Here is a 24,495-nt window from a genome sequence, read left to right as displayed (position 1 = left end):
AACTCAACAGCATGTTTCTTTGAGCAAAATTTTATACAGACAGACAAGTTTCAGGTCCGATGGAGTTGACTGGACCGTCTCGTGAACAGACCCTCCCCTGTGTCAGACCAGCTGTGCCTGGCTCCGTACTTTGGAAGTCGGTGCTCACAAGGTGGGTACACTCGCCTTCGGAAGGGGCCTTGTTTCCTCCGCTCAGGTCTGGGGTGTCCCCTTCCCCCTTAAAAGCCCTTTCCTGCCAGCCCCGCAGTCGGGGTGGCAGCTGGGCGCAGCGTATGCCCGACCTGCCATTGGACGACCTTGTCCTCTGAGACATCAGGAGAACGGACGGACGGAGCGTACAGATGAGCTCTTTCTAGGACTCAGTCTTTGGCCAGAAAGAGTTTAAGATTTAATATATGGATTTATTTAAAAATATAAATATGGAAAAATAAATAATTTAAAAGACTAGATCGATGCCCCTTGGTCTTCCCACACACAGAGGCTATCTCTAGGAGCCATTATGGGTGATCACAGGCTCAGCCCCAGAAGAAAGAAGAGATCTGGGGTGTGGCGGGGACACCTGAAGCTTTGTCAACGCTATCTGAGGCTGACGACATGTATGCAAATGGTCTGAAATCACCAAAACCAGAAGGGGGCAGGGAAATGGTTTCATGGCCGGTGGGGCCGGGCTAGCCTCCCGAAGACCAGAGGCCAGGCCTTCTTGTCCCAGTGGGGCTGCGGGAGCGCGCTCCCTCCTTGGAAGTCAGCGGGCCCTGGCCTGAGCAGCTGGGCCTGGGCTTGGTCCTCGAGCACCGGTGGGACAGAGACCCCGAGCAGCTCACCCGCTTCAGTGCCAGGACCCCTGCGCTCAGACAGAGAAGGGCACCTCCCAGGTAGCGGGACGGCCGGTCCATAAGGTGAGCGCTGCCAACATCAGCTGCGGGCGAGCGAGCCGCTCCGGGCCCCACCCCACCCGGACACCTGCCCCGAGGGACCACGCGTGGGGCGTGCCGGGCGTGGGGCCTGACTCGGGCCATGCTGTCAAGGAGCGTGGCTGGCTCCGTTCCGGGCGCTGGCGCCGTGGTACCGCCTGGCCGGTCTTCTGGCCTGCCCGTGGGGTTCTCGGTAAGGAAGCAGGTCAGCCTCAAGCATGGGTCCGACCGCCGCCCAGAAGCAGGAGAAGTCCCACTCAGCAACCCCTTCTGTCGTTTTAGGGGCTTGTGGTCAAGTAACCTCCCCCGTGGGTGACGAGGGTCCTCGGGCGCCCTCAGGAGACAGTGCAGATGCTGCTCGAGCGCTGGCCCCTCAGCGCCTGCTGCCTCTGGAGCTCTTTGGAAATGCGTCTTTTAATTCCTATCAAGTACAGTTCTCTGTCAAACTTGCCGGCAGCTAGCGGGATGCTGTGGAAGAAAGGGCGTCAGCTGGGGGGGGGCCGCGCTGGTCCCGCAGCCGCTGGGAGGCCGACTCCGACGCCTCTTCCCTGCAGGCCACTGGGACCTGCCACACACCGCAGCGTGGCCACCGTCCGCGACCAGAAACCCCTCCGCGGCCCGGGCCGGGCCTGCGGCACGTGTGTCAGGGAGAGCCGGCCAGCCCCGACCCTGGGCGTGTCGTCTGTGTGACAGCCACTTCAGATCAGGAGTCCCGCTCCCCTACTCCCGCCCCGGGCCCCGAGAGCGGGACACGTGAGGACATGTGGCCAGGGTACTGACTTGTCTCTCCCCGGCCTCACTTTGACCCGGAACAGGCCGTACACGGGGCGGTGGTCCGATGTCTTGATGCCTGGGCAGGAGGAGTACTTGATGGGACAGATGTCACCCTTGTGGCGGCTCTTGTACATAACCCGGTCCTGTAGAAAAGAGCCCACGGACGGGGGTCCCGACGCCCCCTGGTTTCTTGATCTGCGTGCCTGTCCCTGCGTCAGACCCCACCCTCTGGAGCCCCTCCCCTGGGCCCAGGGCACCAACTGGCGTGTGGGCACAGGGTGTGGACCAGGCCAAGGCAGCGGCTTCAGGCCTGAGCCCCGGAGCCAACCGCGGGAGCCCCGCCACAAACAGCTCAGCCAAGTGACAGCGTGCGGCAAGTGCCTCGCCGTCCTGGGACCGGCAGCCGACCCCTGGAAGGGCCTCTGTCGGAGGGCACCGCCCCCAGCCCCAGCAGCCTCCGAGAGCCGTGGTCACTGGCCTGGAGCGGCTCAGGCCGGAGGCTGGCCGCACCCTGCAGGCCCTGCAGCCCCCAGAGCGCTGCCCGCACGCCCAGCGTCAGCCTGCGGCCCCAGAGCTCAGCCGCGGAGCCGGGCCGGCCCCAGGGGACTGCTCACCGTGTAGGAGGGGGTCCTCTGCTTGGAGGTGGTGTCGTAGGAGTCCTTCCCGATGTCGAACTTGTACGACGGCAGGAAGTGGATGTCTGGCTCCTGGAAACCCTTGAAGATGGACCCTGGAACAGTCCCAGCCCTGCGTCAACCCCGCAGGCCGTGCCTTCTCGGGGGCGGGGCGCCCCCACCCACCGGCCCTCACCTTTCTTCATCTCCTGGGTGAGCTGGTCATGCTGGAGCAGGGCCGACACCTTCTCCCCCAGGTCCTGCTTCAGGATGGCCTCCACGGCCACGCGCCCGCCGCTCAGACGGAAGTTGAAGTCTCCAAACCAGAACACCCCATCGAACCGGGTGGTGACATCCGCTGGCCAAACGGGAAAGCACGTGAGCCCGGCCCTCCCCGCGCTCACCCCGCCTTAGCGACAGGGACCGGTCTGGTGGGTGTCCCGCCAGAGCCACAGGCAAGGACTCCCCAGGGAAGGCGCTGCCGCCCCAGCCTTGGGGGGAGTGCCCCGCAGCTTCTCGGGTCGACAGTCGGGTTCACGAGTCTCACTTCCCACAGCAACAGCCATCCGGGGACCGCGTGGCAGCCCGTGCTCACAGGAGCCCGCGCCTCCCACGCATGCTGCGTCTGCCAGGGCGCCGCGCCCATGGGGCAGCCGGGAGGCAGGAGGGCCTGTGGGGGAGCGGGGCGTGCAGAGCGGGGCTGGCGAGGCCGGGCTCCCCGTGAACACCAGCCACCAAACGGGCTGACCGCCCCAGCTCGTGAGGAGCCCGGCACCAGGCCTCAGAGCGGTCTTTTTCCTGTTACCTGGTGACTTTCTAGACTTTTCTGACCTTGATTCTTAAAAGCTCCCAAAGTCTACTTTCACCGAACTACCCAGAGAACGAAGCAGAAGCACGTGGAGGGGAGCTCACCGGCGTCGGAGCGGTAGGGGCTGGTGTCGGGCACGCTCTTGGGCAAGGCCAGGCCCTGGACGGTCCTGCTGTAGTCCAGCAGCCGCTCGCTCACCTTCCCGTCGCCGGCTGGGAGGACAGAGCATGCGGGCCTCTGCGGTGGGGCTTGCAGACACGGGCGACACCCGTGTGCTCGCCGCCCCCCAGCCACTGGACTGCCGGGTGCTCTCGGCATCTGCCCCACGGCCTCCTCCCCGGGGCCCACCACGGAGCCGGGCGCGACTGGACGACACCGTCACGGGTAGCGGGACCTCTGCCTTCCGGCGGCGACAGGGACTCACAGGTGAAGTGCGACGTGATGAAGAGGAGGGAGGTGCCGAAGAAGGTGAAGCTGACGCCCAGGGCCCCCTTGGTCTTGATGTGAGATACGATGCGTGTGGTCACCGTGGAGCTCTCCACCTCTGCGGGATAGAGCGGGGTGACACGGCCGCCCCTGCGCGCCCCTGCTGCACTGAGGCCGGGGCTGCCCCGGGCAGCGGCACAGAGCAGAGCGGCCCGCCTACCTGAGCAGAACCAGATGAGGTCCCTGCGGATGAGCACGGACATGTAGAGCGCCCCGTGCGCCGCCGAGTACAGTGTCACGTAGCGGGGGCCCAGCGTCTCCTGCAGGCGCGTCTCCCACTCCCGCCTGTGGACGGAGACCGGGACAGCCTGGGACGGGGAGCCGGAACCCCCAGCCCCGCTGCCCCTCACCCTGCAGCTCAGAGAGCCCCGCTGTCTGGCCACGTCCTGCAGGGCGAGTGGCGGACGGACAAGCAACACGAGGGCCCCGGGCGGCCTTGTCCATCTCCGGTGCTGGTCCCAGGCCCGTGCTCTCCGGCTACTGTGGGGGCCTGGAGCCCGGCCCCTTCCCCTAGGTCGGGGGCACCTGCACGCGGCGGGCCTCCTGCGGCTGCCTGAGGGGGGCACCCGAGTGCCAGGACGCTGCAGACCTAGGAGCCTACGCAGGGGTCGGGCTGTAGCCGGGGCTCCGCCACTCTTCGCGGCCTCTCCATCAGCAAGTGATGCTCGCTTTTTCTCAGCTCTCGGAGCTACTCACAGGCCCAGAGGCGGCTCTGGCGGGCAGCCCTGGCCCCGAAGGCCCACCTCAGCGCCGTTCCCAGGGACCCATGGGGCTGACGGGCTGGGCAGACATGGGGCAGGGGTGCTCCCTACCTGTCAGAGCAGCCCTCCTGGACCCCGACGACGTACAGGTCCTGGGCATAGTCGGCCTCGGCGGGCAGCAGGAGCTCGTCCAGGTTCGGGGGCAGCTCCTGCAGGGAACTCTGTGTAGCAAGGGGCTCCCGCGGGGCCAGCGACCCAGCCTCTCCCACAGCCCAGGGACCAGCATGGCCCGTGCGACGCATCCAGGCAGGCCTCCCTCCACCGCAACTGGTTACCACCACGCCTGTCTCTGTGCCCCGCACCCCCAGATATGCCCTGGGTGGGGAGGTGGTGCTGCCCGGAGCCGGGGTGCCGTGGCCCGGGAAGTGAGCGCTCCTCCCCGTGGCTGGATGTGTGTAGCCTCCGAACCCTCAGGGGCCCTGGACAAGAGTGCCATCCCCTGGACAGGCCCGGTGGTGTCCCAGGGACAGTGAGGCCGCCAGCCCGGGCACCTGCCTCCTTGAGCGCGAGGGAGAATCACCGTCTCCCTCCGGAGTTGTCCGGACTCCTGGTTACTCAGCCAAACCCTGAGCGGGAGGTGGCCCTGCCTTCTGTTTCCTCCCAGCACCCGTCCCCCACGGCCAGCCCGGGCCACTGCGGTGTGGAGTGAAGGTCCTTCTGTGACGCCACCGTGACAACCACGATGCCCTTCGCTGCACCCAGGGGTGTGCTAGGATCGCCCACAGTGCAGGAAGCCCACGCCCAGCCCCCAGAAATCAGAGCACCCCACATACAGGGGATGGAAACCGCCAACCCAAGGACAGTCCTTGCCGTGAGTCGTCCCGGGGAGACACGGCTGAGCTGGCGAGAAAGCCACCAGCACGGGGTCCGAGGGGCTGCCCTGAAGCGAGAGCCAGACCTCAGGCTTGTGCAGTCTGGCCCTGGGCGACTGGCAGTCAGGACACAAAGCAGCCGTCACGGCAGAGTGGCTGGAGGTCTCCACTGTCACCTCCGCACCCAGGTGGCCGAATGAACGAAACCCAAAGTGACCCCAAGGTGACAAGGACCAGACCCGGCCGCGCAGGCTCACCGACAGCCACAGCCGGCCCGGCGGTGGGGTGTGGGCGGGGCGGCGGGGTGGCGGGGGGGAGGTTGTGCGTGGGGGCGGGGCCCGCAGGGAGGTCTCTGCTCCCCGCCCATCTGCTGGGAGCCGCAAGCTCCCCCACAGACAAACACGTGGGTCAGAAAAGCACATCCTCCCCCAGCAGGCAGTGGGGAGACGGGTGAGGCCGGGGCCTTCCGGGCGCCCCGGCTGCTGGGGAGAGCCCGGGCAGACCGTGTGCGGCCGGCAGCCGTGGGAGAGAACCGGAGTGGGAGCGGGAGTGGGAGCGGGCGGCTTACCTTCTGGCCCTGCATGTTCCAGGTGGCCACGAAGAGGGCCATGCTGCGGTCCGGGAAGTACCGGGCCAGCTCCTCCGCCCCCATGAGGGCCCCGCTCGCCAGGAGACTCCCCTCCAGGTAGCTCCTGTGGAGAGCGAGCAGCCGGGGTCGAGGAGCCGAACAGACCGACCCAGGTGCAGGGGACACGCCCAGGCACACCTGTCGCCTCGGGCCCCCGCCGTTTTCGGGAGGCTCTCCCAGAGCTGGGGTTTCCCGAGAGCCTGCGGGTCGACGGGGCACAGCGCGATGGTCCACGGCCCTCTCGGAAAACCCTCTCTGTGCCCCATTCTACAGACACTGGCACGCGTTCAACTTTTCCGTCACGTCCTCAGACGAGCAACTTGAGGGGGACATCTGGGCTCTCCGCCCTGGACAGCAGCAGCCAGGGTAATGCGTGCCCTCCACCTCACCGTGGCCTCCAGGGGCCTGAAAGGTGCAGGGGACGTGTCCACCCTCGCGGCCACCACAGGTCACGCCTGCTTCAAGGGTTCTGGAGCACAGTGTGCGCGCGCATGGTTCCAGCTGCGTCGGACCCTGGGGACAGCGGCCTCGCGGAGCCCACTCGAGGGGGCCGAGCCTGGGCAGTGAATGGAGTGTCACTGGGGGCCTGCAGGCTCTGACGTCGTGTAATTTTCATGTCTCGGCAGACATTAGAGCAGGTTTCTCAACCATGAAAAAATCGTCCTCAGCCGACGGATCACACACAGTGTCCTAAAACTGCGCTCACACACTTGTCTAGCCGTGGCCACCGGGCTGCTCTCTCCTGCACACAGGGACAAGCCCAGCATGCGCACACAGGCCTGGTCACCTGCGCTGGGGTGCGACACCAGCCTCCCTGCAACCTCTCACTCCTTGCACGGTGTTCGCATGAGTCCGCCTTTCTCCAACTGTCTGGGGTCCTCCTTTTGCTGGGAGCTCCCCTTCCAGAACCTTCTTCCCACCCAGCTGGAGATCAGGATGCTCCCAGAATCAGCATCCAGGCAATGGCCACACCAGTGTTCGGTCATTTTGTCTCCTAGGTCTTTTAGTGCCATCCACCTGCTGCAGACACTGGCCACCAGTCCCCCCAGTGCCATCTGCAGCAGACACTGACCACCTGTCCCCCCCCCCGCCCCCAGTGCCATCATCTGCTGTACACACTGGCCATGGGTCCCCCCAGTGCCTAGAGGGGAGCTTCATCACCTCCTGAGTGCTGGCTGTGTCAGACACTAATTAGACTCTCCCCCTTTCCTACAGATGTGCCCCGATAAGCTCCGTGGGTCCTATCCCTACTCAGGCGACACCACAGTGGGCTGGTACGCCGATCTGTCCATGAGAACATCCCTCGTCAGCCATCGCCTTGATGGCCGCGTGCAAATGAGGGCTCTTTCCACCTTCCGGGGCAGCTGGCAGGGCTGCCCCAGTCCCATCTGTCGGGTGGGTGGGGGCCAAGGGGGGTCCGTGCCAAGGCCTGGCAGCTGGGCACTGCGGTGCGGGAAGATGGTCTGGTGGGCTCCGAACACTGGGGTGGACCACCGGGTGCAGCCCGTCGCGCCTGGCTTCTGCCCCCTACGCTGCCCTGCCCAGGCCTGCAGAGCAGGCCTCGCACCGGCTGGCCCGGCCCGGCACCACAGCTTCCCCACGGACGGCCCGCTCGGCGGCATCCTCGAGAAGCCAACCCGGCGTCTGTAACGGCCACCCCGAGGACTTTCCCAGCCTCTGATGACTCTTCACCCCAACTCGCTAAGAAAACCTCACACCTTAGTCTTGTGAGTAGGAACCCACTCCTTTGAAGGAGGTCAGATCTCCGGCGAGGCTCGCGAGCCCTGGCTGACCGCTGCGAGCAGAAGGCGGTTCTCAGGAGCCCGGAGGAGCGATTCCTACATCCTGCCTGGGCCGTGCAGGACACGCACTCGATCGCGCCCAGACGGGGGCCCTGCTGCCTCAGCCCCGCGCCGGGACTGTGGCCACACCCCGCAGTCAGGCACCTGGAGAGCCCCTGCCTCCTGGCCTTGGGGGCCCCCAAGGAGCCCCCACTCTGCGCCTGAGGGCACGGTGTCCTCTCAGGACCCGCCAGGCCATGGGGTCAGCCACAGTGGTGCCTGTGGCCCACATCACCCTGAGCACGGGGCGTCCACGCCGACCTCAGCCACATCCCACCTGTTTGTGGCCAGTCCAGAGCTAAGCGCTGTCTTCACACTTACAAACGGCTGGGGAAGAAAACCCCGTGTTTGGTGACACGGAAAAATGACACAAAATCCGAGCGTCAGTGTCCTCACGTGAAGTGTGGCCGCCCCCCATCTGCGGGCAGCCGCTCCCTGAGCCCGGCGCACCCCACACCCGCTCCAGGGCACGCCGAGGGGCTGGAGACGGGGTCTTTGCACGCGGATCTGGGCTGAGGGATCCCCACCAACCTGCTGTTTGCTGCTCGTGTGAGAGCGGGGAACCGAGGAGCCGGTTCTGAGACGACAGTCCCGTCCTCGGCACCGCGTGGTGCTCACACAGGTGACCGCGGCTGTGCGGAGCGCGCCGCGTGCCCAAAACCCTAGCGGCGGACCCAGTTCTGGCTGGCGCAGCCGTGCTCGCCCCCAGCTTCCCCTGCTTCCCGACGACAAGAGCGCGCGGGGGGACCTCTGGCCACGGGGGCGTTGCAGTGTGGCTAGTGTAGGATGGCAACCCGAGAGCGCCCCGGGTTTTGTTTGGGTGCTAGAGTCAGCGACCAGCACCCCCGTGAGAGGAGAGACGCAGACCCTGGCGGAGCTCCACCGGGGCCCCCGGGGCCCCGGGAGCTGAAAGGGCAGGAAGGAGCCTCCCCCGGCCTCCGGAAGGCGCGCAGCCCTGCGACACCGTGGGCTCTGACTCGAGGGCTCCAGAAGGGGGAGAGAACATGGTCTTGTTGTTTTAGGGTTTCTGCTTTGGGGTCACAGGCGGCGGACACCAGCACAGTGACCACCCCACCTTCTGCGGACTCTGCCCGGCTGGGCAGGTGCCGGCCTGGTCTGGACTGGAGAGGGCAGCAGGTGGGGTGGTGGTGAGGAGTCTGGTGAGGGAAGTGGGGCCGGGGCCTCACCTGGGGCCTTGGGTGCCATGTTGGGGAGTGGGTGGCATGGGGACCCCCAAGTCGGGGCCTGTGTGTGCTTCAAACAACCGGCCCAGCCCAGGCAGGGAGCAGAGGCCCGGGCCAAGTGGCAGGAGTGTCGAGAGGGGTCAGCGGCCAGGCCCGGCACCGGAGGAGCAGGCAGGGGAGGCCTGTTCAAGCCGCAGCGTGGGCCCCACAGCTGAGGACCCCAGAGAAGACCAGACTTGTGGGCTTGGACAGGATGGGCTCAGAAGTATCGGGGACCCCGGCGCAAAGGAGAGACATCAGCGGCAGCGGGGGTGGGGCAGCGCCTGGCTAGGTTCTTTATAAGCTGTAACAAAGGCCAAATGCATTAGCTTCTCAGGTCCCATAAGGCCTGGAAACCAAGCGTCTTCCGTGGTTGTGGGGCCAATGGGAGCCAATGGCCAGTGGGGCTCGCAGCCAACAGCCCCAGGAGCCTGTCCCGACACACACAAGGGAGAGCACACAAGACGCAGCGCTGTGCGGAGAAGGTCACGCACGCCTCTGAACCATGTTTCGTAGGCACGCGGCCCTGACTGGTGCTGAAACACAGAGGGAAAGTTCTGGAAGGCGTGACCCTCTGGGAAGGAGCTGGGAGCTGGGGGGTTAGCTCCACACCTCTACACCGCACAGTGTTGTGAGAAAACCTTCACGTGCTTCTAGTGGAGGCCGCACGCGAACGCTAAAGTCAAGGCCACCAATGGTGCCCCCCCGCCCCCCTGGGGCCCTACCTGGTCCGGACGTCCTTGGCGCGGATGGGCGCCAGCAGGCTGAAGGAGGATCTGGCCTCAGAGGCCAGGGGGCTCGGTGGCCGGCCAGGGCCCAGGCTGCTGTGGGCCCGGAACAGTCTGCTCGGCAGGCGGGCCTTGAGGTCGGCCTGACCCGAGTCCACCCGGTCGGCCGGCCGCAGGGAACCGGAGGCCACCTTCTGGTCCACAGCGGGTAGCCTGGTGGGGCTCCGGGCTGAGGCCCCGTCCCGGTGCAGGATGTCCAGGGAAGTGCTGACCATCCCGGAGATACAGTGACCCCACGAGGAAGGGCTCCCTCCCGCGCTGCCCTGGGCCCTGCGGGACGTGGGGATCTCCTGCAAGGAGGCGCTCAGGCAGTGGGGGGAGTCGGTGTGGGCGGGGGGCCTGGGGACCTCGTCCTGCGAGGAGCCCCTAGAGGGGCTGGCCCCGCCGCGTGCCGCCAGGTCCTCGTGGCTGCTTGGAAAACGCCGCCTCCTCCATGCCTTCTCGTCCAGGGACAGAGCTCGCTCCAGCCGGGGCCTCGGCGGCGGCGGCTTTGGAGTGAAGGGTGTTGCCTTGGCTTGTGGGTCCTCGTTGCTGATCTGTGCTGGAAGTTTCGGGGCGAGCACTGGGCTCTTCTCAGGGCCCTGACCATTGTTGGCAGGTGGGGACCCTGGGTGGGCTGCGAGGTCTTTGCCCATGTTTGGAAGCTGTCCCTTGAGCATTCTGTCTTCAGGCTGCAGATGGCCCTGGGCGGCGGGCTGCGGGGGAGACGCCCCTGAACGGCCCACGCCCGCTAACCTGGATGGCATAGTCCAGGGGCCGGCTCTCGCGGGCGCTGGCAGCCCGCGACCCTCTCCCGCCGCCGGGGGGGGACAGTTCCGGCTCTGGGCTGCCAGGGAAGCCCAGGGTCAGGGATGCACGGCCAGACCGCAGCGGGCAGCTGCGGAGGAGAGAAGGCGCGGGGGCTCCCCTTCAGGCCCGGGGCCGGCCGGTGGGGGCAGGGCCCGTTGCTCCATGGCTGGGAAGCTACAAGTCCTGCCGTCCCCCACAGGAACCTACAGGAAAACGGAGCTATTAGCCTGGGACAGCCACGACCCCCGTGACACGTGACTGCTCCCATGGCACTGCGGTGCAGGGAGACAGAGGGGCAGGCCGGCAGCCGTCGAGCCAGGACACACACTCGGACGTGTCGCTCGCCGCCTCCTCCCGGGAAGCCGCCGCCGGACGGGGCCTGTGCCTTCCTGGGGCTCTGGCGGAGGACCAGGGCAGAACCACAACCCAAAGGTCGAGGCCAGTTCGAGCAGCCTCGGCCGGGGGAAGGGGTCCCCGCACCCTCACTCACCTGCGTGCCCATCACGGCCGCTCCTCCCGCAGACCCCGCCCCGAGGGAGGCCCCTCCGCCCGCCGCGCCGCCTCCGCCGCCGCAGGCCCGCGCTCAGAACCTGCGAGCCCGCGGGGCCGCAGGGCAACGACCGCAGCGTAGGAGGACCCCGCCCCCGGCCCGTGTCCCCAGCCCCCGCCCAGGGATCAACCCTCGCTCCGGGCTCGCTCCCCCGCCCCACCCCGGGGTCGCCCCGCGCCCCGGATACACGTCCCCGCCCTGCAAAGGGTCACCCCACGCCCTGGACTCACGCACCCGCGCCGTTCCCGGTCGCCCCGCGCTCCGGACTCGCGCCCCCGCCCCGGCCCAGGAGTCACTCCGCGCTTCGGACCTGCGCCCCGGATCCGCGCCCCCGTCCAGGGGTCACGCCGCGCTCCAGACTCGCACCCCTGCCCGGAGATCGCCCAGCATACCCGCCCAGGGGCCACCCCGGGCCCTGCACCCGCGCCGCCGCCCAGGGACCGCCCTGCACCCACCTCAACGCACCGCCCGCTCGCCGGCCCTGCGGCCCTGCGGCCGCTCCCCGGCAACGGCGTCCGAGAAAGGCCGGGCTCGGTCCCCGCAGCGGCCCCTGGCGGCCGGAGGACCCAGCGCACGCCCGCGAGCGCGGAGCAGCCCCCCTTCCCCACCCAGCAGCTTCCTGGGCTGGGGCGGGGCCGAGCCGGGGGCGGGGCTGGGAGGGGGGGACACACACACTGGGGCAGGCCTCCCCAAGGGGCGCACCCCACTTGCTGTCGAGGGGTTGGGGTGGGGGCTCCCCAGCAGACCCGCCTGCGCCCAACACAAAGCCCCTCCAGCCTGCACCCCCAGGCAGGGGCCTTGTCCCGCCCCCCACTACCCACAGTGACCCCCAGACAGAAGGAAACAACAGATGACAGCGCTTGCGAGCGCAAAATACTTTATTTACCAATCCGCAGTGTAACAATTTGCATTTAGGAAAAATAGCAGCTCCCGCCCGGCCTGGCAGGGGGCTTCTTGAATCGGAAGTCGCTGGCGCAGGCGACTGTGGGCAGGCCAGGCAGAGGAAGCCGGGGGCGCGGCGCCAGGATGGTCTGGGGTCCCAGGACCCCCACTGAGCGCGGACCAAGGGACACAAGAGGCTGCTGCCCCGTCAACCAGTTAACCAGTCCTGGCCTCTCTCCAAGTGAACAAATGCGCCCAGACATGCGTGTCGGCGACACCATGGGACAACTTCCGTGGCCCTTCCGAGATGACCCAGGGCCCGGGGGAAACGGGAGGCCTGCACGGATTCCACAGTGAGACCATTTCTGCACTTAGATTTAAGACCCCAAGCAAACTATGCTCCCCGGGGGAACCTACAGAAATTATTTTCTAATGATTCTTATAAATACTTAAATCTTTTCCGTAGTCTCTTCAGACCTAACAAGAACGAGAGAGTAATTTTCTGAACAGTCGATGAAGCCATAAAGCTCGGAGTCCGGGGGGAGGGTCCCCTCTGTGGTTCCGCACGGCTGGCGGGCCGCACGCCACCTGCGGATCTGGTGCGGGAAGAACAGCGCCTCAGACTCAGAGCACGTGTCAACAGTCCGTTCCGCCCTCTCTTCCAGATGTCACCACCCCAAGAGGACGGCGACCGGGCGAGAGAAAGCAAGGCAACTGGACGGCACCGTGAAGACCAGTCAGGACAGAGCACAATGCCGACCGCGACACAGAGGGCACCGCAGCCCCTCGAGGTGTCTTGTCAGGCTCGTCACAGACTGGAGAAAGCCCCGTCCAACTTGTCACAGTGACAGTTTCAGTAAGGTGGACCGATGGGGGCCAGTCCGCAGGGGGGCACAGCTGCAGGGCCGCCCCCTGTGGACAGGCAAAGCCGGGCCCCTGGCTCGCACGGGCCACAAAAGAAGCTGGAAACGTCTTTACCACCGGGCGGAGATGCGCTTCAGCGACTCGGGCCTCTCGAAAGCGAACCGAATTCTTGCCACCGAGTCCACGGCTCCTCGGGGACTTTGATGCAGAAAGGACCTCCCACGGCCACCAGGAAGGCGGTGGGGCCTCTCCTGGGCCCAAGGCTCACTCTTCACTTGGCATTTTAAAGAACCCCATGGGGGGTTGAGGGGCAGGAAAGCACGGTTAGGTTTGCAGAGACACCTGGGTTCCTCAAGAGCGAGATCCTTCCTGCAGCAAAGACGCCTCCAGCCCCACCCGGCGCGGGGCTCTTTCAGGACAGAGAGTTTTACCCTTAAATCACCGTTGGGGAACGAAGGAGCCAAGAGCGCCCGCTCCAGCCTTCCAGGGGCTGCGCACCTGCCTCCGGCCACCCTTCAGAGACGGCGGCGGAAGAACAGGTTCGATCGCGTGGCATCACTGCGTGCCCATTCGGGGACGCGGGGACATTGCAGGCGAGCCATCCGGGTTCTTGGTGGAGCAGAATGATGGCTTCAGGGTTCCAGATGCTACTCCAGGGTGGGGACTCTTCTAGCTCAACGCCGGGTACTTCCTCTGGCCAATCCTCCCCATCCTGGAGCCTCCGGAGGGGGCCGAGGCCTGCAGACGAGAAGGGCACTGACTTCCGTGTGCCCGAGGCCTCTGAGGCCAGTGGCACCCCGGGAACACCTCGAGACTCGGGTGGGTGGGACCATCTACACCGGCCCACAGGCAGCCCCTGGTAACTGGCCAGGCCAGGACCAAATCGGTCGTTCTTAAAGGTGTGCGCTTTGGCCAGGTGGCGAAGCGAGGAGGCCGGCCGCAGCGGCCGCCGGGAGAGCCCGCGGGCAGCACGGAGGCATTTACCTGAGCCTCCTCGCACACCCCGGCTGGAATGTGCGCCAAAGAATTTGTGTAAAATAATGAGTACAAGATGGCGGTAACAGGACGGAAAAAAGCACATCTTGGGAGTGGAAAAGCAGGTGCACGGTGGCCGGGTTGTAACTTGGGGGGGACGCAGTAGCCCTAAGGTCGGGCTGGTAGGGGGACGAGAGCCAGGTGCAGAGGGAGCATGCCCAGACACCCCGGGCAGTGAGGAAAGGGGCCGTACCAGGACACCTGGGCTCAGGCAAGCGTTTACATCCTAAATGCCAGGACCACCCCTCCCTGGCTCTCCCCAAACCGGCAGCCAGTCTGTCTGCTACGGGCAAAAACTGGGCACGGAGAAGAGAGAAGGCAGAGGTAGAGAAACGAAAGGGAACATTCAGCAACAACCCCCAACTGCAGGACACGGGCTGGCAGGGAGGAGGGCCCAGACTGGCTCGTGGGAGTCAGACACAGACCCCGCGGCGCAGCGTGTTGGCGGGAAAGCGCGGGAGCCAGGAGCGGGAAAGGGCCGACCGAGAAGGGAGAAGGGTCAGCAGGTGCGGGCCGGGGGCCAGGAGGGCACTGACCTGTGCAAACTGAGCAGGGCTGTAGAAGGGTGCAGCTGCCCCGGGGTGGTCGCTGGGAGCCTGAGAACCACAGAGAGCCGTGTCAGCACTGCCAAGACAGCGCTGCGCTCGGTGCCTTTGTGAACAGACACACTCCTGGGGACCCGCTCCCAGTGCTTCTAAGGGAGCCACGGACGCGAGTGGAGACACTTGTCGCAGCCCTGGACGTAATTACGCCAAGGTCCACGGGAAAACGGTGACACGTAAAGCAGCATGCAGAGAGAAATGCCTCGAAACCGGAACATGCAGGGACAAGGAGCGTGCGGCACCGAGATGCCCCGTTCGTGCTGACGTGGGGCAGTTAGCAGACGCTTCTGAGGACTTGAGACCTCAGGGCCCGGCTACGAAAGCCAGTGCTTTAGTGCGCAAAGAAAAAGGTCACACGAAGCCTTCTACTGAGCCAAAGGAAGCTCTGTCCCACGATACACACGAAAGATGACGCATTCCTTTATCTCCCGCCCAGACTGGCCGGAGGACAGCTTCCTGCCGCTGCCGGCCTGGCCTACGAGACACCGTCTCACACTTGGTCATAGAACGGAAGTCCCTCCTGCCCCCTGTGGGCTTCGGAAACCCACTCACACACGGTGAGGCCACGCCGGAGGCCGGCCACATGGAAAAACCAATCCAGAAAGAACAGTTAACAGACCGCACTCATTCACTAGGCACATCGGGGTCTACGACCCCCCGAGGACCTGGGCAGAAAGGAACACTACATCCTCCGGCGTGTGGCGGGTGGGGAGGCAGCGGGTCGCGTTAGTGACACGGGCACGGTGGCCAGCCAGCACAGTGCGCTCAGAGGGGACACAAAGGCGACCCAGTTCAACGCGTGTCCAGTGAGAACCGCCAGGCACAGGTACCTGATAAAAATGCTGGCTTACTTCACGTGACAATGAACTCAGTGAACTACAGCGTGAAAGCTACAGGAACACACACAAAACACACACAAATAGAAAATCAGCATGCATGCTGCCGCTCCGAGCGGTCCGTGTAACCCCCGAGAGCTGCAGGACGCCCTCAGAACCAGGACAGTCTGGACGGAGAGGAGCCAGAGTTAGCTTACAAGGAAGGCCTGCCTTTGGGGGCAGCTTTTAGGGAGAAAACACCCCCAGCTGAGGGCCCTCGGCGGCCCGGCCGTGCTGAGCAGAGCCGGGGACAGGTGCACTCCAGCCCTGCTCAATGTGGGGACCCCGGGCGATTCTGCACACACGAGTGGGACCGTCTGTTGTGCAAACGTGACACCGGGCAGGTTTTAAGAAGCTGCTCGACTGTCCCTTCCGACTCGTCAAGACCCGCTTTTAAAGGAAGCAGCCACGTGGACAGTGCACACGAGCGACGTGCCGGGCCTGGCGTCTGGGCAGGTCCTTTTGGCGGGAGGGCCTTACCTCTCCTCCACGGGAGCGGTCCTCGCTGGCGGGTGGGAGCTCGGGGCCAGCGAGCAAAGCCGCAGAGCTGAACGCCTGCAGGAGGAAGACGACGGGCAGCCCTCCCGCCAGGTGGAACCACATGGGCCCCCCGCCCCCGCCCGGCCCGGCCAGGCCCGGCCCCGAGGCGCTGGGCTCCACGGAAGGCGCCGGTCTGAGCAGGCCCCACCGCTCCGCCGCCCATCTCCGAGGAACGCAGATCCCGGGCCCGAGATGGCCTGGTCATCCCAGCTCGGAGCAGGAAACAGACTTTGAAGCATTACGTGACCCCTTACGTGTTAAGCAGCTCATTAAATAGGGACCCAGGCTCGCAATCCACTGTCCCCCTCAGACACCAGACTCTCTGTGATTTCACACCCAAGTTCCCAAAATTAAAAACCACCTTTCCCACTACGATTTCAGCGAGACAACCACGAGGCCTCGTGCACACGGTCACACTCCCCATCTCTAGAGGGAATCTGTTCAGAGCAAAGATACTTCCTGCGCACACGGACTTGGTCCCCGGGTGCACAATGGGCCTGACACAAAGGTCGGGCCAATCTCCCGGGCAGGGTGTGGGGCAAACCCTCCCCGCCCTCCTGCCCGGCCTGCAGCCCTGCTCACCTGGGGCTCCGAGGCCGGCTCTGCGTTGGGCAGACCACCTGCAGGCGCCTGCCCTTCCCTGCCAGCCCCCCCTGCAGGTGGGACGTCCTCTGCATCTGTGAAGGGGACAGCACAGGAAGCTGTCATTCCATTCAAAACGCCGCCGGCCTGTCGTTCCCCACAGTCCCACTCGTGGGGGACACGGAAGGGGCCCCTGAATGAGCAGATGAGCCCCAGCTCTCTGCACATTGGGCGGGTCACTCTTCTGACGGGAGATGAAAGCCAGAGGAGCTCAGGAAAGGGATCAGAGGTCAGAAGGTGCCACACTGCCCACCTGGGTTTGGTCCGAACACGTGCGCAGGAATCGGGAGCGGGGCCAGGGGCGCAAACAAGTCCGCGGGCGCCGGAGCCGGCTCGCTCCGCTGGGGCCCCCCCGGGTTCAACACGTCCACGTAGCGTGCTCTGGCTCCAGCTGCGCCGGGAGAAGCGGCAGATTTGGGTCAGCGCCCCAGAGCATCCCGTTCCCCCGGGGTGCCCCTTCCCCGAGCGGGAAGAGCAGACGGGGACGCAGCTCTCCACGTGGCACAGCCCGGCCGCTACCCCGGGGGAGGTGCCCGTTCCGCACATCGAGGCTACCAGAGCCGCGCCGCTCACTAGCAGCTCCGGGGCTGCAGAGCAGGGCTCCCGCGCTCTAGAGACGGTGGGGGGCCCCCTGCAGACTCGCCCGAGGAAAACTAGGACGCCCTTGCAGACAGACAGACTGCCATCTGCCCTGTACTTCCAGCCCTTAAACTCCAACATGTCTGGAGAACAAGCAAGTTCTCAAACCGACTCTAATCTCTGGCTCGACTCTGTTACCTGCTTTCCTAGAGAACATGTTCACGGAGGCCCTCGGGGGCCCTCCAGGACCGGGGGGCGCAGCAAGCGGAGCCTTGGGGAGCGAGATGGGTGGGGGCGGCGGAGCCTTCCTCTGTGGAGGGGAAAGCCGGCTCAGAGCCCTGCCTGCGGACCCGGAGCCACCGGGATGGCACGCGAAGCGGTGGCCCAGGCAAGCAGAGGGAGGAACCCAGACGTACCTCCTCCTCTGGCTCGTTTACGTCCACCCACCGGTTCTTCTTTTCATCCCAGACGATCTGCCGCAATTGTGAAAAGTAACGTCAGGAGCCCAGCGGAAGCAGCGCCTGCGGCCTCTGGGCCTGGGCGGCGGCCGGGCCCCGCGCGCACTGCAGACCCCCACGCACAGGCACGTGCACGCCCCTGGGGGCCGCGCTCCACGGCACTCACCGATTTGTTCTTGTCGTCTGGCAAATAAGCTTCTGTCCTCCTTTTCCCCGGCAGCCAACGGGAGAACCAGGATTCGCCGCTCTAAACATGAAAACCGTCAGAACTGCCTTGAGGACATGGTGCCGCTTGAGGTGAGCCCAGCACCGAAAGGCCCTGAGGACCGGCTCCCAGGAGGCCCCAGAGGAGCCGCACACACAGATGCGGGAAGGGAGGGGCACGGTGTGCAACAGGGCTGAGGTCCAGTCTGAGAACACAAGTCCCGGAGACGGGCAGAGGGGGCGGCTAATGCCACAGAACCGTGCCCTTAAAAATGGTTAAAATGGTTAACACCTGAACACGTGCCTTATGGAGCTTTCCCTGTCTAAATGCCAACGAGCGGCAGGCCCTGGCATTCTCCCAGACTGAGCAGCAGCAAGCAGACCGGCCGTGTCCTTGTGGGCACATGGGACAGTCCCCCGCCCCGTGGCCTATGCTGGGAGAACGCACGTGTCAGGGACGCTCACTTCCATCCCAGCAGGCCGTGCCTCAGCGGAAACACAGACAAGGAGGCAGCGGGTGCGTGTGCTCGCAGACCCGCCGCTCTGAGCTCCGCAGCGCTCACGACGGCTCAGCGTCCTCTTCTAGCTCAGGCTCACGCACGCTCAGAATCTGAGCTGTGTCCCCCTGTGATGCTAGGCGTCAAGGGGGACCTGGGTGGCTCAGTCTCTTGAGCGCCCAACTCTTGGTGTCGGCTCGGGTCACGACCCCAGCTGGGGTGGGGCCTGGGATGTGGCCTGTCAGGCGCTCTGCTTGGTGGGGAGCCGGCTGCTCCCGCACCCTCTGCCCCTCCCCCTGCTTGTGCGCTCGCCGCTCTAATAAATAAATATGAGCTTAAAAAAAAAAAGACACTAACGCTTAAAGTTCGATTTGCTAAATGGTATGGAAATCAAGAGCAAGCCCGCGCAAACCCGCGTGGAGAGAGAAGAGGCGGTCTGCAGGCTGGGGGACGGCACCGGTGACGCACGCATGTCACAGAGGACTTGGGGCCAAGACGCTCAAGCGGGAGAAGAGAAGCCAGCACCACGCAGGAAAACACACAGGCGGTGACAGGCGCGTGAGAAAGGTGCTCGGCACTCCCACTCGTCAGGGGAGCGAAGCAAAAGCTCCAGGAGGCACCACAACCCCCGCCGAGAGGCTGCCGTGGGGCGGCCGCCCTGTGTGTGCGGGGACAAGGAACGTCACCAGCCAGGCTGGTGACAAGGAATGACTGGGCCTCTCTGGCTCTGCTGGGGGAAGGTCACCACGTACAACTGTCCAGGAAAAGTGCCTGGTGGCACCTTCCCACACTGGACACACAGCTGTCCCGGGCCCTGGGCACACCCTGTGAGGAAGGAGTGGTTTTGCCAACAAGAGACAAAAAGCCCGCGTGTGGCTATTACGTCATCACCCATCTAAACAAAGGCTGGGGCGCCAGGGTGGCTCAGTGGGTTAAGCGTCTGACTTCAGCTCAGGTCATGGTCTCAGGGTCCTGGGATCGAGTCCTGCATCAGGCTCTTGGCTCAGCAGGGAGCCTGCTTCCTCTTCTCTCTCTGCCTGTCTTTCTGCCTACTTGTGATCTCTCTCTCTCTGTCAAGTAAATAAAATCTTTAAAAAAAAAAAAAGCCAATGTCTATCACCAAGAAAGAGGAAATATAAAATTTTAGCAACTACGTATGACTGATACCATGACCTGATGATTTCAAAAGATTAACCTCCTGGGGGCACCTGGATGGCTCAGTGGGTTGGGCCTCTGCCTTTGGCTCAGGTCATGGTCCCGGGGTCTCTGGATCGAGTCCCGCATCGGGCTCTCTGCTCGGCAGGGAGCCTGCTTCCCTCCCTCTCTCTGCCTGTGATCTCTGTCTGTCAAATGAATGGATAAAATCTTAAAAAAAAAAGAAAAAAAAAGATTAACCTCCTTTACAGGAAGTTCTGGGACAGGTCCCAAAGTCTGAAGAGGCCACCGTCTGGGGTGGGTTCTGACAGGCCATGGGGACCCATGGGGCCTCCTGGTCCCGTTCCAACTCTGCTCTGGCCAGTGGTCGTACAGGGACACGGACACACAGACACCCAGGAAGCTTTGCACGCTTCAGTGGGTGCTCAGGACACTGGGAACGCCCTGGCCCGCTGCCAGTGTAGAGGAAAGTGGTCTGTGGGAGCTGTGCCCCTCCCCAGGCCCCAGGTCCCCACCCTGCTGAAGCCAGGCCATGTGTCACCTTCTTGGGCTCCCTGGTGTCTTTCCTGTTTGCTGGTGCGGGTCTCTTCACTTCTGGAGCGGACATCGGCGGCTGCAGAGCACTGGAGCTGGCACCCTCCCCCGCCGGGGGCGCCTCAGAGTCCTGGGACACGCCGGAGGAGCCCTGTCCCAAGGCAACGCAGGAGCGGGCTCACCCAAGGCACCTCCCTGGGGGCCTTGAAACCCCCTGAGTGATGAGAGCGGGGGAGGGGAAGGGACAGCAGCCCCTGCCTCCCGCCTGCTCCCCCAAGCAACTGTGTCAGGGTGCACTGGGCACTACTGGGCGGGAAGAAGGGGTGCAAGTGTGTGTGTCAAGGGGACGCTGGCTGCAGATGGGGAGGAGGCGTGTTAAAACAAAGACTCGTTTTTTTTTCAGAATACTTATTGCTGAGCGAAGACCCCGCCTTCCATAAACTCTCACTTTACAAGAGAATATTTTCACGGAAGAACGCCCAACGGAAGTCTGGCCTACGGCAAGCGCCTGTGGCGGCGTGCCCACGGCAGCCCCGGTGTGCGTAGAGGCGGCTGCGGGACACACCGCGCGGAAAAGCACGCGTCCCTCCCCGCTGCGGCCAGAGCAGCCGAGACACGCGGCTAGGATCTCAAGACGTCCGGACAGTGAGGAGTCCGGGATCCTACTGCAGAGAGGGTGCAGGACCGGGGAGGCTTCTCCGTTTTGGAAAAGCCATCGTCAGCAACGCAGCCTCCCTAGAGGGGCTGTCGGTGCACCACTAAGCGGTCGAGCTCGTCAGGCCTTCCCAGTGACCCTGCACGCAGCGAGGGCCTCTCCGGCCGAGGAGCAACAAGCCACGGCTGCCTTTCCCGGTTCCCCCATTATGACTGGAGAACGGCAAGGCTGGGCCCCCGATCAACGTGACTTAAGGAAAACAAAGAGCTTGGGGGGAAGAAGGGGGCCAAGTACCAGGTTAGCCAATGTTCCACCGAAACCCTCTTCTCTCAGCTCCAGGAGAGAGTTTCTACCTAGTGCCTCCGGTAGCATCGCCCCTGTCAAGAGAAGAGAGGGCCACTGTGGGCTCCGTGTCACCGACACGGGACAGGAGCTGACGTGACATACGCGCGACACGGCACAGCTTCTCCCCGACCGAGGGCCTCCCACCGCGGGGCTCAGAGTCTGAGGCCGGAACGGTTCTCGGAAACGTTTCTTTCGGAAAGCGGGGTGCACGCGGCACCTCGTTCAAGGGCACAGAGACAGGCAGGCCCACGCGCAGCTGAGTCCCGGAGGAAGGCAGTACTGAGTCGGTGAGCCCTCCAGCCTATGGCTTCCGGAACTCTCAGCACGTGCTGACGAACAAAACCCGTGTCCAGTTCAGACGACTGAAGGCTCTTCCACCAACCGCCTCCTCCGACGCCAACCCCCCCAGCTCTGCTCGCGGGCTGGCGCTCCAGCCGGCCTACCTGGGTCCTGGCTCCTGGCCTCCTGGGGCGCGTGCTCACTTTCCTGCAGAGACGGTGCGCAAGGGGGCAGGCCAGGCCCCGTGTACAGAGCCGCAGGGTCAGACCCAGAGGGCTCTGGAAAGCCAAAGGCAGCCGCCGGGGGGCCACAGCCAGGCCCCAGCTCAAAGGGGCCCGTGGCTGGGGACACCGGGAGCAACGGCACCCTGGCGGGGAGGGCCGGCTGGTTGTCGGGGAGCGTCGGCGGAGCTGCACCAAGAGAGCGGGGAACAGAAGCCTGAGGTACTGGCGCGGACTGTGGGCACTCGAGGAAGCAAAGAGGCGGCCGTTCAACACTTTATCACACGTCCTCTCGCGGGGCCACGTTCTCTTGTTACGGGGTAAGAGAACCGGTCATCACAGCAAGAGTGCTGACGATGCCAGGCCGTCGGTCATTGGGGGCAAAGCAGAACGTACGCTTCGCTTCTTGGGGACGAGGGGAGGACATCGTCAAGTGTCACGTGGGGCCTGGACCCTGACTCCCAGCAAGGCCCCAGCACGACCCGGGAGCAGGGGCCTAACAGAGAGTTCGGAGTTCACGGAGCCCTCCCCGCCCCCCTCCTCCCCCTCCAGAGCTCCGCAGGCCCCCCACCCGCTCGGACGGCTGCTTAAGGCCGTGAGACGAACAGGCCCACCGAGGGAGCAAGCGTGGGGAGAGGGAAGGGAAGACACGTCCCTCCGCTCTCCTCGGGCAGGAGGGCAGCGTTCCACGTGCGGAAGCAGCCGCGGCGAGGGGGGGGGGGGACCCGCGGCTTCTCCAGCAGCGCGGGGCTCACCTGAAGGCAGCAGCCGCACCCCCTGGCCGAGGTGCTCAGCGCTGGGCACAGGCGGCGCCAGCAGCGGATTGCCGGCGCCCGGGCCCCCCGGCGGGCCAAGTGCCGGCCCATCACACGGGCCCGCCTCAGAGCTCGGGGTGCTGGGACAGCGCTGGGGGAAGGTCCCGTCCCGACTCCACGCCGCAGCGCCCTCCTGAGGGAGAGACAGGGCAGGCGTTCCTGAAAGCCTGACCCCGGCCGCGCTTCAGGAGGACCCTGCCTCTCCCGGGAGCGCTGCCCAACCCGCTCACCCCTCGACCGTACTCTCCGCCCTCACGCGCGCTCGGAGCGTGTCCGACCTCCCGGCCCGAGACCGGAAGCGTCCGCGCACCTTGAGCTGCCTGTCCACGCGCTGCAGCTGCACCAACCAGGCCGGCTCCACGAAGGCCTCCTGCTCGGGCTTCTCTCGGAGCTGCGGGTCGAAGAGCCGCAGCTGGGACGCGATCTGGACACACACGGGGAGGAAAGGGCCCTGTTAGGACCTGGCGAGACCAGGGACCGTGTTTTCAAAGGCCACCACCATCCGGAACAAAAGACATCTTCAGGGTCCGGTCGAAGAGCTCCCGCCACCTAAGGTTTCTGAAGCGTGTGGTGGTGACCCGGCCCGACGCGTCGCTCGTGCTGCCGAGTCGCCGGAAAGGGAGTGTGGGACCCAGACTGACTCCGGCGAGCCCGGCGCCCCGCGTGCAGCGGCCGGAGCCCCCGCGCCCCCGTCGCGGGCTGCTGCTGCCCGTCCCCGACTCCACAGACTGGGCTTCAGGGATCAAAACGCTGACTAACCCCGGACGCGCACACTCCGACCGGCCTTGGGGGGTGCGTGGACAGGGCGGGGAGAGTGCGGGACGGGGGGTGTGACGAACGCGGGCCCTGAGGAAGAGCTGCCAAAGCCGCGGGAACGGGGACACGCTGACTGTTCTGTGTCCGTCCGTGGACGGCGCCGACTCCCCACAGTAACACACTCCCTCAGCTGTCACGGAAGCCCGTTTCCCAGAACGAAGGTCCTGGAGGGGAGCGTGCACTGGCCGCGTGCACGGGCCGCCGACCAGCCTCGTCCCACGCACGCCTCCCCCGCTCCCGCGAGCCACGCGCACGGCGTCTGTCTTGCGGAGCGAAGACACCGAGGCCGGCTGGGAGCGGCCAGGACCCCCGCCCGCCCGCTGGACTCCAGGAGCTCCTACTGTGAGGCGCTGGGTTGAACTGCCCCCCACCCCGCCCAGGGAACTTCCTGGACGTGCGGTCCTTCTCCCCCTGCAGCTACGGCCCAGCTTCAGTCGCGGGCGGAGGTCCCCGAAAAGTTCAAAACACCCACTCCCTGCCCAAGGACGCCTGAATTTCTCAAGCTGCTCAAGAAGGAAGTCCCCAGCATCTACAGGGTCACCCCTCCGTGCCCGAGCGCAGGGATGCAACGCCGCTGCGGGGGCGCCCGAGAACACGCTACCTGAGCCAGCTGGCTGATGAGCACGGGCGAGTGCTTGTGCGGCTGCAGCAGGACGCTCTTGGCAATCACCTCGCAGTAGTGGAAGGCCTGCGTGGCCAACCCCATTTCAGCCAGGCGGCAGGAGTAGATGAACTTGAACACCTGGACCAGGGAGCATAGCACGGTTGTCCTGACATGCCTCCCCAGCCCCCGTGTCACCCAACAGCCCCGAAGGGGGTACTACTCCAACGCCCCGTGCGCCTCGCATGTGCCCCACGGCCGCCCAGCAGCACTGAGCCCCTCCCCAGAGCACTTCTCATGAAAGCTGCAACTAAGCTTCTCAGAAACTCCCTCTTCCTCTTCAGCACACCTGGTAGGCTTGTCACGCAGGGCTCGTCACCACAAGCGCCCCGGCCAGCCAGCAGCAAGCATGGCGGGACAGCCGTCCCCACAGACCCTGCGCTACAGCGTTTACACCCACACACCCGCAGGGTCACAGAACAACCTCCCCACGACACTGCACACCGTGCACAGGAAGCACTGGAAACCAAACACTTGGGAAACGTTTTAAATGCAAAGAAAATCCTCAATTCGATATGACTTACTTCTCAAGAGGTACAGATCAAAGGACTCCCCAGGATTTCCAAAAACTATCATTTTGGGGGGGAAGAGCGCAAAAGCCCTCAACGAACAAACATTTGCTAGCACTGACCACCCACTCGTTAAAACCATGGGCCATCGTGGCTCCCGCTCACCTGGAAATTGGGGAAGGAGCAGGTCTGTGCCCCAAGAGACTGGGCGTATTCATAGGCTTCTGTCCTCTGGATAGCTTCATTGGTTGCAAACTTTAAAAATGGCAAACTGTTGAGGAAAGAAATAATTTCAGCATCCGAACAAGGCACCCAGAAGCACGTCACACCACGGGACCAACG

General features: G+C 64.9%; 2 protein-coding genes across 8 annotated transcripts in view; both read right to left on the bottom strand.

Moving 5' to 3' along the window:
• Nucleotides 1–21: 21 nt before the first annotated feature.
• On the bottom strand, nt 22–11,502 carry INPP5E (inositol polyphosphate-5-phosphatase E). Of its 3 annotated transcripts, XM_080819473.1 has the most exons (11): nt 11,441–11,502; nt 9,584–10,638; nt 5,735–5,858; nt 4,406–4,503; nt 3,754–3,878; nt 3,532–3,651; nt 3,212–3,319; nt 2,496–2,657; nt 2,300–2,415; nt 1,692–1,828; nt 22–1,379 (listed from the first exon to the last, which is right to left on the bottom strand). In XM_080819473.1, the coding sequence occupies exons 2-11, from the start codon at nt 10,390–10,392 to the stop codon at nt 1,247–1,249; spliced, it is 1,932 nt and encodes a 643-aa protein (XP_080675599.1). In that variant the 5' UTR covers nt 10,393–10,638; nt 11,441–11,502; the 3' UTR covers nt 22–1,246. The 3 variants fall into 3 exon arrangements, with proteins under 3 accessions (XP_080675599.1, XP_080675601.1, XP_080675600.1); XM_080819475.1 differs by lacking the exon at nt 11,441–11,502 and having other exon boundaries at nt 384–1,379; nt 1,692–1,761; nt 9,584–10,518; XM_080819474.1 differs by lacking the exon at nt 11,441–11,502 and having other exon boundaries at nt 1,229–1,379; nt 1,712–1,828; nt 9,584–10,518.
• Nucleotides 11,503–11,845: 343 nt separating this feature from the next.
• The window catches only part of SEC16A (SEC16 homolog A, endoplasmic reticulum export factor), a 33,844-nt gene continuing 21,194 nt past the window's right edge, over nt 11,846–24,495 (bottom strand). For 4 of the 5 annotated variants that reach the window (XM_080819429.1, XM_080819431.1, XM_080819433.1 and 1 more), the window contains 16 exons: nt 24,319–24,424; nt 23,585–23,725; nt 22,478–22,591; nt 22,108–22,300; nt 21,296–21,541; nt 20,802–20,884; nt 19,860–20,003; nt 17,629–17,709; nt 17,421–17,477; nt 17,203–17,314; nt 16,679–16,816; nt 16,366–16,460; nt 15,724–15,798; nt 15,199–15,258; nt 14,303–14,362; nt 11,846–13,469 (listed from right to left, as the gene is read on the bottom strand). In XM_080819429.1, coding sequence (XP_080675555.1) covers nt 13,401–13,469; nt 14,303–14,362; nt 15,199–15,258; nt 15,724–15,798; nt 16,366–16,460; nt 16,679–16,816; nt 17,203–17,314; nt 17,421–17,477; nt 17,629–17,709; nt 19,860–20,003; nt 20,802–20,884; nt 21,296–21,541; nt 22,108–22,300; nt 22,478–22,591; nt 23,585–23,725; nt 24,319–24,424 — 1,774 coding nt within the window. In that variant the 3' untranslated portion in view covers nt 11,846–13,400. The remainder of the gene's footprint in view (nt 13,470–14,302; nt 14,363–15,198; nt 15,259–15,723; nt 15,799–16,365; nt 16,461–16,678; nt 16,817–17,202; nt 17,315–17,420; nt 17,478–17,628; nt 17,710–19,859; nt 20,004–20,801; nt 20,885–21,295; nt 21,542–22,107; nt 22,301–22,477; nt 22,592–23,584; nt 23,726–24,318; nt 24,425–24,495) is intronic. The other variant, XM_080819432.1, reaches the window with a different exon arrangement.

The sequence above is a fragment of the Martes martes genome (assembly GCF_963455335.1).
Source record: "Martes martes genome assembly, chromosome: 12".
NCBI lineage: Eukaryota > Metazoa > Chordata > Mammalia > Carnivora > Mustelidae > Martes > Martes martes.
This window is presented reverse-complemented; position numbering and strand designations above follow the sequence as displayed.